General features: G+C 49.4%; 1 protein-coding gene across 5 annotated transcripts in view; it reads left to right on the top strand.

Annotated features, from left to right (window-relative positions):
* LOC117894616 (Down syndrome cell adhesion molecule-like protein Dscam2) overlaps positions 1-12,518 on the top strand; it is a 30,836-nt gene that overhangs the window by 1,346 nt on the left and 16,972 nt on the right. For all 5 annotated transcript variants that reach the window (XM_034801774.1, XM_034801773.1, XM_034801772.1 and 2 more), the window contains exons 2-7: positions 4,113-4,249; positions 4,355-4,476; positions 4,539-4,597; positions 8,803-8,879; positions 9,052-9,241; positions 10,908-11,073. In XM_034801774.1, the coding sequence (XP_034657665.1) occupies positions 4,113-4,249; positions 4,355-4,476; positions 4,539-4,597; positions 8,803-8,879; positions 9,052-9,241; positions 10,908-11,073 (751 nt within the window). The remainder of the gene's footprint in view (positions 1-4,112; positions 4,250-4,354; positions 4,477-4,538; positions 4,598-8,802; positions 8,880-9,051; positions 9,242-10,907; positions 11,074-12,518) is intronic.

The raw sequence follows: 12,518 nt of genomic DNA, 5'->3' as shown, positions 1-12,518 counted from the left end.
CACCCCAAGTTCAACAACACGCCCTCGAAATGTGAATGACCTCGAATGTCACGTTATGGCAGCGCATGAAAGGAATGGCTGGTGGAAGGAGCTGCAGGTGGGGCAGGGCAGGGGCATTGCTGGCAGTTCGTCACATTGCATATCGCAGCAGCAGCAGCAGCAGCAGCAGGAGGGCCAAGATTATGCAGCTGCTGGCAGCGTCGACTGCTATTTTATGAAACAAAAACAGGGCTGAGAGAGAGCTGGGAGCTGGGAGCTGGTCTGGGGCTTTGTGCAAGGACCTGGCAACATTGTCCAAGGAGCCAGGCACCAACCAGGAGCTTAAGTCCAAAGCATGCAGCGCCATAATCAGCTTCATCATCAGCAACAGCAGCAGCAGCAGCAAAGCCAACAAGCAGTAGGCAGAATGAAAGAAGGCAGGAAGGTCCTTTAGTGTCACAGTCAGCAGCAGCAGCAGGAGCAGGAGCTGGGAGGAAGGAGCAACCAGCAGCAGCAGCAGCCGGTAGTCGAATCAGCAGCAGAATCATCAGCAATGGCAGCCCGCAGGCCTCTGGCGCTGGCTCTGACTCTGGCAATGGGCAAAGAAACAAAAGCGCCTGCAGCCAGCCAGGACATGGACATGGACCATGAGGCATGAGGCATGCCTGCTCTGTCGTTGATCTTTTGCTGATAACTTTGGCTTTTTGAGTTGCACAAAAAGGGCGCCAGAGAGAGAGCGAGTGAGGAAGTGGCAAGTGTCACAGTGGCAACAAAAGCCGCAACAAAATAACGCTGCAAAAAGCGGCAACGCAGCTTAATTATTTTGCTACTTCTGCAGCTGCCGAGAGATTGATGGGCTGCCAAATGCAAATGAGATGCAAACTTCAGATACAATTCTTTGGCGGCTGCCTCCCCCGCTTTTCGTGCAGTGTAAAGACAATGAAAAGTTGTCAATTTCGAGGCATTTTCCCTGTTTCCAGTTTGGTTTTAGTCAAAGGAAAAGTCAGGAAAAGTTGCCTCTGACTCTGACCTAAGCAAATACACTTTGCACACACATCCACATTGCCTGTGTGTTCCGCTTTGTTGCGCACTCAGACAGAGCTGAAGAATCCCGTTCCTGAAGCCCAGATCCATCGGCTGGCATTAGTCGAGGCCTTTAAGCAGAAAAATGCGTGCACTTGAGGCGAACTCGGAGCGGAAATGGGCAGAGAGACACTCCAGGAATGGCCTCTGCTGCTGCTGTAGCTCTCCAAATCCTGGGTCAGAGGGCGCTTTAAATATTAAACGTTGCCTGCGACTCGCACTTTTCGGCTGACTCAATCACATACAGCTGAACCCCTGAACCGCTCCCTTGAACGTGCCACAGCCAGTGCCATTCCTGCGTCTCGTTCTAGTCTATTTGTCAAGCCATTTTGCCCCTTACTTCTCCACGGGCTAAACTGTCTCTCACGGCGTATGCAAATCAGCTTTAATGTTGCTCTGTCGCTGCTGTTGCTTTTCTCCTTGCTGGAAATTGCTTTTTCATTTAAATTGTGTTTGTTTGAAGGGCAAAGTTTTTAGCCTGATTTAGCTGTGCGGAGCCGAGAGCCAGAACTTCATTATTGTTTACAGACATTCGGCAAAAAGAATTTTCCAGTCGTTTAGAGCGGCGGAAACAACGAGCCAAAAGCGGAATGAAATGTGAATTAAAGTCAGAGAAGAAACAGAGTGAAAGAGAGCAGGGGAGAGAGAGAGATAGAGAGTGATAGAGAGAGAGAGAGAGCGAGCGGAGGAGCAGTTGCCTTGGAGTCTTCAGCTTTTGTCTCTGTTTTTCATTTCGCACGGGATTTTCTTCTTAATTAAGGCAAAACGCATTCGTGGCTGGCATACACTTGAGAGAATCAAAGCAAGACCTCGAGAAGCAGTACCCAAGAAGGAGTAACCTCAAGCAGTAACTCAAAGAAGTTATCTGGCCTTTTGTGGCCAGCGCGAATCCCTGTTGCAATCCGAACCCCACTTGACTGATTTTTCGCTGTGTAGCAGCAGGAGGAGTCATTGCTGCTGCCGCTGCTCATTTGCATTCGCTGTCTGTCAACTGTTCCTTTCTTTTCGTTTCTTTTCTTATTTTCTTTGCTGCTTTTCTGCTACTTTTCATTCCCATATCGCAGCGCGCTCTATGGCTGGCTCCTGCTTTACTTTCATTTCCCTTTTGTCGGTGCATCACGGTGAAATTTTAATGATCCGTGATAATGATGCCCCACTCCTGCTGCTGCCTTTGCTAGTTCTCATTTAGTTTTCTCCTCCACTCTGCCCACTCCCTGTCCTGCACACATTTCTTTTGCGCGTAATTGATTTTAGCTGAAGGGAAATGTGCGCGGCACTTACATTAATAAGCTGCCAACCAGCAGCCTCGGACTCGGACTCCGACTCGGACTCGAATGCGGACTCGTCTGCGGATGCGGACTCTCTATCTGGCGCTGTCTTTTGATTGACAGCACTGACAAATGGCGTGCAGAGAGTGCATCAAGGCACTGTGGCAGGGCATGGCATTAACGGGCGGATTGGATGGCTGTGGCAGCCCCTCATTGAGTTTATCAGCCAGGCCATTGTGCAGAGGATTGAGCAGCAAAGGCAGAGGAGCGACAGCAGTGGCAGCTGGCACAGAAGGGAGACAGCAGCCAGCAGCAGTTGGAACAGTTGCTGTCAGGCAGGAGCCTCCACCCTCCACCCATTGGATTTGTGGAACATTTTGATGACAGTTTGCCGTAGTCAAGCGCTGGCAAAACTCATCTCGAACTGCCTCTAATTAGCTGCAGCTTGTCTGTGGGCCTAAGACAAAGTTTTAATTGAAATCCTACCTGCGAAATCTCAAATCAACGCAAGACTCAGCCGCACTCGGGCACACATCAGGCTCCCAGTCCACCCACTCCCCACATTTGCCATTAAGTTTGTGGAAAATAAAAAGACATTCCCACAACTCCAACTCTCCCGCGCTCTCGATGGATAATTAAATTTTCATTAGAGCGTGTCTGGCTGAGGAAAGTTTTTGGTTTAGAGTGAAGGTGGGGGAGGTGGGAGGTCGGTTGGCGGTGGAAGTCTCTACAGGAAACAAACTTTATCTTAAGTGACTTAAAAACTAAAACTGCAAAATTTAATGCGCTCTGCCCCAACCCCGCCCGCTTGCTGCAACTTGCGGCAAACACTTTTTCCCTTGTACCCCACAAACATTTTGCTTTTCTTTTTTGTTTTTCTTGGCTTTGCTTTGCCCTCGCATTTCCTTTGGGCATTGCAGTTGACAGCCCAGAAGCCGCCGGCCACGAAAGTGGCACAAAGTTTGTGCTACACTTTGGGGGGTTCATGCCGCATGCCGCATGCCACATGCCACACCCCCCTGCCGTTATCACACGCCTAATGCCTTTTTGACAAAACAATTTTTCATATTATTGCACGACTGCGTCGGGACTGGGACTGAGACAGCGGCAACTGCTGAAAATTGCTTACAAATTTAGTGCTGCCACAAGGACACCGGCAACTCTCGCTCTCTCTGAGACTCTCTGCTGCTGCCGCTCCGTGACTTATTCATGCTGCAGCAGGGGGCAGCTTCACTGTGGCTCCGCAGCAGACAACGCCTTAAGCCTGGTCCAGGCCTCGGGGGCCTTGTGCATAACAAATAAGACATAAAAGCCGAGCCTCAAAAGCAATTTTAAAGCAAGGCCCACAAAATTATGCAACGACCAAAGCAGTTAGGGGGGAGCTGTGCTGTGCTGTGTGTGTGTGTGTGTGTGGTCAGTGGAGAGCCACACAATGGCCGGCAGGTAAAAGCAATTGTCTCCAGAGCGGAGCCTTTGTTGTGGCGCTCATTAGAATTTAGGCCAGGCAGCAAGAAGCCAAAGCGAAGGACAGGCCCAGGCCAAGGCCCAGGCTCAGGCAGAACGAGGCCAAAAGAGAGCCGCTGGCGGCTCGGGAGAGCTGTGGGGGCGGGGCGGCGAAAACTTTTTTGGTCTAACAAAAATTGAAATTAACTTTGGGCGCTCGTGCGGCATGGAGTGCCTGTCCCTGCCCCAGCCCCAGCCCCAAAAACAAGCAAAACATTTAATTAAAAATTGAAAATTAACTGAAATTTCTCTGGCACTTGCCACCCTGCCTCCCTGCAGCCGAGACGAGCCAAATTGTGAATGGACTGGATCTGCAGGGACCAATATTTCTCCATGAGCCGCCGCATCGCGTTGAGTTCTCCAACAATTCGGGCGGCCTCATAGAATGCTCCGGCCATGGCAGTCCACCGCCAGAGGTAAGCATTTGCAGCCCAGTCCCTGCCCTATGCCTGTGTCCTTGGCCCCGTCTTAATGATGCCGCCTGCTCCTGCCTTTCCCTCTCTTTCTGTGCCTCCTTCCAGGTGGAATGGACACCCATACCGCCGCAGCAGGACATGGTTTTCCAGCTCTCCAATGGCAGCATGATGTTCTATCCCTTTACAGCCGAAAAGTATCGCCACGAGGTGCACGCCACAGTCTACAGGTGCGTCAAATATTGATCACAGATTCAGCTTTATCCTCAATGCTCAATCCTTTCTCCGGCAGATGCAAACTCCGCAATCTCGTGGGCACCGTGCTCAGTCGCGAGGTTCATGTGCGCGGCGGTAAGTCCAACCAAATAATTTTTAATTAATTTAAAACAACCAAAAAACGGGCAGGGAACACTCTCCGCTGTCGCTGTGCATTTATAGCCACTGGGAAAGTTGATTTGTGCTGACGGAGCGAGTTCTCTGGCTTTCGTCGCTGCTGTCGCTGCTGCTGCTGGTTGCTGTTGTTGGCGCCAAACTTTGGCCTAATTGGAAAGTTTTTCGCGCGCTGCCCGGCTTCCATCCAGCTTCAGTCGCCAGCCCCAATGTCCGCCTAAAAGCAGTCAACGCAAGTTTTAATTACTATTGCTGCCGGCAAGTGCCTGCCTCTTCCTGCCTCCCCAATTGTGCTTTTGCTCGGCGCTAATTTGGCGCCTCAGTGTGCGAGAATTGACTTGAAACGGCGCAGAGGAAATACTCTGTGCGTTCTGGCTTGGGGCATGTGGAGTTGGTTATGGCAGAAGAGCCACAGCGGAGCTCTTTCTTGGCTCCCTTTTTGCGCCACTCTGGGTTAGTGCATAGAATATTCATGATGTGCCTCACATTGGCCAAAACTTTTGCCCATGCTTTGCCCTGAACTGCATTAATGAACCTCGAACTGGCAGCGGTCGAGACGGCGTCGCCATCACTTTGATTGCCATCACATGTCGCATAGATTTTGCGGCTCATTGGGCCGCCAATTCAAGCAAGGAAAGGGCCAGCGAAATGCTACGACAATTAGCAGCGAGCATAAAAGATTTGCCCAAAACAAATGGGCGCCCAAAGGCTAAGCCTCAAAGGCTACGCTTGAGTTGGACTTTAATTAACGCAGGGAGCAGCGGTCGGGGCACAGACTCCGCCACAGATAAGGCGGGAAGCAAAAGGGGAAAGAGCACGCAGCAGTCCGCAGTTCAAAGCAAAAAGCAACCGCAAAAGATCTAAGATAGAGGGAGAAGCAGAGAGAGAGAGGCTGCCACATGTGCGTGGGTTTTGGTTTGCTTTTTTTTGTGTTGCGGCAAATGTCCGGCAGCCATTTTTCAGCAGCCAACTCTCGCCCATGAAGCAACTATAAAGGAGATCTCGTCGGTGGCAGAGTTACTCGCTACTTTCCCCAATTTTCAGTGCTCGTGTGCTTGTCAATGCGCAAGGTTACAGCGAGAGCCCTTTCACTCGCAAGTTTCCCTAGTTTTTGCCGACGAGACCTCCTCTATAGTTGCTTCATGCTCTCGCCCTGGCCGCTGGCTTATTTTATTTGCGGCCCCAGCACTCGCTCTCGCACTCCCTTTGGCTCTCTCCTTTGTTTTTTCTACGTTTTTATGTGTGCCAGAAATTGTTCTCCCCCTTCGGAGCGAAGTCCTTGCCGGAGAGCTTTCCGCTTGAACAATTCGACAGCGCGTGGATTTGGCGCAAAACGTTTTGCCTAATTTGGAGAGAAGTTCTTCGGGGGGAAATCAGCGATCTGCGATGGCCAAGCACTCAGACTGGAGCCAGTAATTTTGTTGCTAATGCGGGACCCTCCGCCGCTGTCCCTGTCCCACATTTAATTGCCGGCGCTTAAGTTTGATGTGCCGCAGGAGCTGCCTTTTGTTGCCCCACGTAATTAGCGCAACTTTGAGGCAAAAACTCGTGACAAATTTCCCAACCAACCCCTCCCCAAACCTCCCCCCACATATATATAATTCAACTCGAGCTAGACGCAAGTGCTGGCATTTGGTTTTGTCAGCGCGCAGCTCGTCCCGCGCTCAGCTGAGGCATTGGCGAACTTTTCCTGACAGTGATGAATGGCTGGGAGGTTGGCCCACGAAAGTTGCCGCAGCAGCACGACTTTCCAGCGCTGACTTTTGCCCCTTTTGCACTTTTGCATTCCATCAAACAAAAGGCAGACACGCTGCATCTCCGCCTAAGGTGCATGCCGCAGAATCCCTGCAAGACTCGGCATGTTCATGTGTGCCGCTCCTGTGTGCGTGTGCAAAGTTTTGTGATTGAGCTGGGAGAAGTTTTGCGGGCACTGCCGCTGGCTGCTTGCGTCTGAAACCTGCGTAATTTGTTTCTAATTAGTTGAATGCACATTGCTGGGGCTGCTGCCAGGCCTCGAGGCATGAGCCCAAGGAGCTGCGGCTGCTTATCAGATGATATTGGGAGCAGTCAATACCCTGAACAATACCCTGAAAAACATAACAATGAGGCGGTCCGACAGTCGCATCATAAGCATAAATCCACTTCCCCTTTTGGGTGCAACTTTTACATGCACAAAAAACCAAAACGGAAATGAATTTCCGCATGGAATAGCCGAGTGCAGCGAATGATGCTCATGCCACGTTCCACGCTGCCCTCTCCCCCCTCTTTGCTCTTGGTTTTTTGCTGCGGCGACTATAAACTTAGCTTCTCGTACTTACTTTCCTGCCCAGCTGTCCTGTTCCTGTCTCCCTGCCATCTCTGCTGCTGCTGCAACATTGTTTGGCTCCTGCCACCCCGCACTCCATGGGCTGTCCTTCAGTTTGGAAATTTTCATGCAAAATGCAACATGAAAGGCGAAAAAAGAACTTTTCGAAAAGTTTTGCAAACCCAAAAAAAACGAAGCAAAAGCAAGGAAAGCAAAGGAATGTGTGGGCTGCTTGGGCATCGAAGCAGTTGATACCCTTGAAGAGCGATTGATGGCAAAAATCTTTCAAATTTGCTGATTGAATAAAATGAGGCAGGATTGAGATCCAAGTCTCGCTTGTTGAGCCTCAAATGTGCACGAAAAAACCGAGTTTCATGCATAAATATAGCTTAAAACTGGGCCATAAATACCATTATAATGCCCTCAAAGAGGACACCAAAAACCTGCACAAAGCTTTGAAAAAATTGCTGCCAGAAGATGTCGTATGAAAAAATGTGGGGAGGGCGCTCTAAGCTCGGACCCTGATCCTGGCAATACAAATAATGAAGACACAAAAGGGAAATACGAAACTGCAGTGGGAAACAGCAGCAGCAGCAGCAGCAGCAGGAACAGGAACAGGAGCTGTGGCAGTGGCAGGAACAGAAACAGAGGCAGTGGCAGTGGCGGTGCCAGTGGCTGGAGCATTGGCCAGAGGAATTATAATAAAATGTTGTCACAAAGTTTTGGCAACAAAAACAGCAAACAAACAGCAACAGCAACAGCAACAATAGATCCAAATGCAAACAATAACAACAACTTTTCAAATTAAACTTTTATCCAATTTTGGAGCATATTAAAGTTGCGCCAGCAAAAAGTGGCGGCAAAAAGTGGGCTTAGAGGAAGGGGAGTATATGCCCTTCCCCCTAATCTATTTACCATTAGCACTCGAAGGCAATCCCCTTACGAATGAGCAATGAAACGCACTCGCCATTCCACGCACAACTGTGTGAAAATTGCCTTTGTCCGTCTTAATTCATTTGCCAAATGCCATCAGGCAGCAGCTAGCTCTAGCCCTTGGAGCTGCTAAATGCTCTTAAAGCAGCGACCCACAGTGGTGCGAAAGAATGGGAAAAAAATGTATTTAAGGTAGGTTGAAAATAGGTAGAAAGAGGTTTGATTTTCAGGGTAATGCCTCGAGTGTTTGTTGCTCAGTGAACTCTTCATTTATAAATCGATTCTGCAGTTTTCCATGCACTTTTCATGGCTGTAAAGTCTAAAAGATGAGACCCAAGCAACTGCTTCATTTATCCCTAGGAACACTTACACTTTCAAGAAAAGTTTCCTCTTTTTCATGGACTCTCAAGCCACTGCCCTGCCCTGCCCTGCCCTGCCCTTGTAGGAGGCTCCCCTTGTCATTCTTCATTTGCAGCTGAGCGCTTGGCATTGGACAGCGTAGAGAGGACAGCGGACAAGGGCCGAACAAAAATCTTTAACTCAAATTGGCAAATCCAATTTTTTAACGGCCAGCAGCCCCGACCCCTCCCTCGGTGCTGCCTGCCTGCTTGACAAACGGCAACACTTTTGTTAAGTGTCACAAAACGTTGGACACATGCGACAGGGCAGGGAGCAGGGGCAGGGACTGAGGCCGGAATTTAATGTGCCGCACACATATTTGTGCCTGCCCTTTTTTGGGGACATTAAAAATATAAATAAAAAATAAATTAGAACCTTTTGGGCTAATAAAACACAACGGCAGGAGGCCTGAATATAATTTTGGAGCCCTGTGCCGGTGTGTGTGTTGCCCTTGAACCCTCTACCCTCTATCCCCTTGTAAAGATTAAATGTGACACACCTAAAATATGTTTTTGAACTCGTTTTGCAGTCGTCAACCAGAAGTATGCGGTCCAAGTGCACGACGAGTACGTGATGACGGGCAACACGGCGGTGCTGAAGTGTCAGGTAAGCGGCAGGAAAACGCCCGCAGCGAGTGAAAGTGTTTCCCTTTGCCCGATGGCGCCACAAAATGCACTTACCCAGAGCAAAATCTGATTTTGCACCAAGCAGCGGTCAGCAAATTTGCTTAAGCTCCTTCCATGACTCTCTATCTCTCCCCCTCTCCCTCTCTCTTTAGGTGCCCAGCTACATGTCAGAGTTTGTAATGGTCACCGCCTGGGTGCAGGACACGGGCATGCATCTGTATCCGAACACGGACATTGGTGGCAAGTACACGGTGCTGTCGAACGGCGAGCTGTACATAAATAATGCCGGGCCCAATGATGCGTACAAGACCTACACATGCCGCACTGTAAATAGACTGACAGGTACGTGATAATCGCATTTCGCCGACTTAATCGTCCACGCTGAGCTGAGCGAGAGGAGCCGGGTACAGGCATCCTGCTGCCTGGTGCCTGCTGCCTGGTCCAGCTATAATTACATTGAATAAATAAGCAATGAACAGACAGCTCTGGCGGACCTGAGCGGTTCAAATTAAAGAGATTTCTACACTCAATCGAAGGCTTCTTATGCTCAGAATACAGGCCACAGCTGGCACCTTTATCCTTGGCATGCATGCAGCCAAGAATTTAATTGAAGAGCCACAAAAGCTACAGAAGTTACTCCAAAGTATTTAGTTTTCCCCCACAACTTTGGCCAGAGATTGAGCAAGTTTTGGTCCCACTTTAAGCCTCAAGAACATATAGTTTTAGCCCCTTCCCACGTCTGTCTGTGTCTGTGTCCCTTGGCCGAAAGTCAATTTGTCGTTTTGTGCATAATTTATGATGCGTGACATTCAATCGCCGCTCGGCAAAAGGGGCATTGAGCCCCTGTCTGAGTTCCTTTTGGGGTATATTTATATGAGATTTTGCCCGTCTGTTTGCTTGGCTTATTTGAAGTTTATTGTGTGTGAAAATGCGCTTAAGCCGAATTTCTATTAGCCCTTTTGTGCCGCACATTTCACATCATCAATCAGTGCGATAAAAGTTTCCTTTTACCTTTTCCTCGCTTTTCTTTGCAATCTTTCCTTAGGTTTGTGCGGTGTGGAGTTGTGTGTCTGTGTAAATGTTTTGGCATTGTTTGCCTTTGCAGCTTCAGCTTGGAATTTATACATTTCCCAGCGCCATGTTCAGGTGCTGGCTGTGCCATTTGCGGTTGAAGCCACAGCCACAGCCACAGCCATGGCTACATTTTCGCCTGCTGTTTGCCTAATTAATCAAATTGAATTGAGCCACAAAAACCGCAAGTTGCAGCTCGGAGTTTTGGCTCGTGGAAATATGAGCTGCACATCCGTTTGGCCCGCAGTCTGTAGTCGGCGAACAACAATGCCAACTGCCACGCCATGGCAACCGCTGAGCCACGGAGTGCCGCTCATTAAGAGTGTAACATGAGCCGTGGGTTCGTTGTGGCTCTGGCAGCCACGTTGCTGTTTCGGCGGGTGTATTCATGACTAATTCATTTATCGCAGCGACCAGCACTCCAGCTACCACATAATTACAATTTAAAGCCACAAAATCCATTTATTTAGCCCAAGCCGAAGCCCCCAACCCAACACCGAATGTGTAACAATGGCAGCCATAATGGAGGCAGGCTATGCAATATGTGCTCCAAAATGGAATTAGTTTTCCCTCTCTTAGTGCAGGACTCTCCCTCGGCACGTGGCTTGGCCAGGGATTTGGCGGCAAAGAAATACAAGCAACAGGAGGGAAAAATCAAAGCCGAACCGAACCGAACCGAGCAGCTGCCCAGGCTGTCCAAGCAATCAACTCGATTGCTTTCATTTACTTTCAATTAATTAAAAATACATACACAAAATATAGCCACAAAAAGAGCAGAAAAAGTGGCCAAAAAGGCAGGCAAAACATTTCCAGTTTAAGCGTCGGCTGTGCCACGCTTTAAATCTAAGTAATTGCCACGGGGGCACATCGCTTGAGTTGTTCCCGCTTTTCATACCACTACCCTTCCCCCGACTCTCCCCGCTCTCTCTCCCCACAGGTGAAATACAAATTTCCACATATCCTGGCCGCATTATTGTAACGGAGCCCAAGGGCATGGTGCAGCCGCGCATCAACGTGGAGAAGCATTCGATGCGGCATGTTGTCCTTAATGGCCAAACAACGCTGCCGTGCATCGCTCAAGGACATCCGGTGCCCACATATCGGTGAGTAGCATGCGCGCACACACTCTGTGGCATGCAACCAACACACACAAAACACACACAACAAAAAAGGCTACAAAAAAGCAGCAGCAAAACTCGAAACACGTGGAGATGTCACACAGGCGGACACAGCAGCTGGGCATGGGCATGGCCACAGCATGGGAGGTGGCGTCGCTGCCGTCACGGGGCCATGGCTGCTCCCCCCCTCGAAAGCCAAACCCAGAACCGCAGTTGGCGCGCACTTTATGACAATGTGAAATATTTAACGCTTCTGCCAAAAAAAGAACCACAAAAAATGGGAGAGAATGGCGCGGGGGAAACGCCGCCGTGGAAGATACCCTTCATGTTAGACTCCACCAGGGATAAATTTGGAAGCGACTTTGTTTGCATTTTTGTGTTATTTACTTGAAGTTTTGGGTAGCAGTTTTAAATGGATTTATGCAGCAAAAATACAAGCTAAGGGGTTCAATATTAGTTGTTGCTTTTTATGCAGTTTGCTGGCTAGAGAAAAGGCCACAAAAGCAGCCTCAGGTTCTGGGATCGGTAACAGAGCTGCAGCAGCTTGTGGCAGTGCTCAAGTCAAACAAATCACAGCAAATCTTTTGCTGTATCCTCCTCCACCTGTCAAAGTTCTTATTACAGTCAAAATACCCTCTCGCAGCGCACACAAAACAAGCGGAAGGAAGCCAAGCAAAACGGGAAACGAAAAAATAAATGCCACAAAAAAAAAAGAAGCCAAAATCATAATAAAAATGCCAGCCAAATTGTCAAACAAAATGTGGAGCCTGGCGAGTGGCTGAGGACACACAGAAAGCCGCTAATGCAGCAGCCAAGGAGCTCCCGGGAGTCCAACTACCTGGAGCATCTTTTCAGCTTCAAATTGAAGGACTCTGGCAAGCCGCGCGGCACATTTATCAGCCATTTGGTGCCCGCTGTTGGAATCTTATCTGCTGTGGCAAGGTTAACACACGAACACAGAGACACACACACTGCTGTCGGGCATATTCGTGTTGTTTATGGCGGCACTCACGGCAGACGTTTGTCTTGAGGGCCTGTCCGAGGCCCCACACACACAAATCAATCAAATGCCGTGAAACGTTTATGGCCCAAATGGCAAATTGCTTGCCGAAATGTCGCTCAAGTTTCGAGTTTTTTAGTGCTGCCAAAAAGGCAAGAACAAACGGACAGGCAGAACACTCCACACTGGACGCTCGGGCACTTTGGCACTTCGCTCATCATGGGTAGATTTTCCAGTGCTAAAAGATGCATGAGAGCTGGAACTGGGGCCAGTTCCTCCTGGGAGTTTGTGTGCGTCCTTGCCTTTGCCATGTAATACGCCATTGTAGCCGGGATGCCTCTGTGTGTCCTTCGTGTTGCATGCATAAAAAATGCGCGGCAACTGGCTTTCATTTGATGTCTCCCGCTGTGCCAAAAAGACGCTCCAAAGG

The sequence above is a fragment of the Drosophila subobscura genome, chromosome J (assembly GCF_008121235.1).
Source record: "Drosophila subobscura isolate 14011-0131.10 chromosome J, UCBerk_Dsub_1.0, whole genome shotgun sequence".
Lineage (NCBI taxonomy): Eukaryota > Metazoa > Arthropoda > Insecta > Diptera > Drosophilidae > Drosophila > Drosophila subobscura.
Note: the sequence above shows the minus strand (reverse complement) of the source record. Positions and strands in the feature narration are given on the sequence as shown.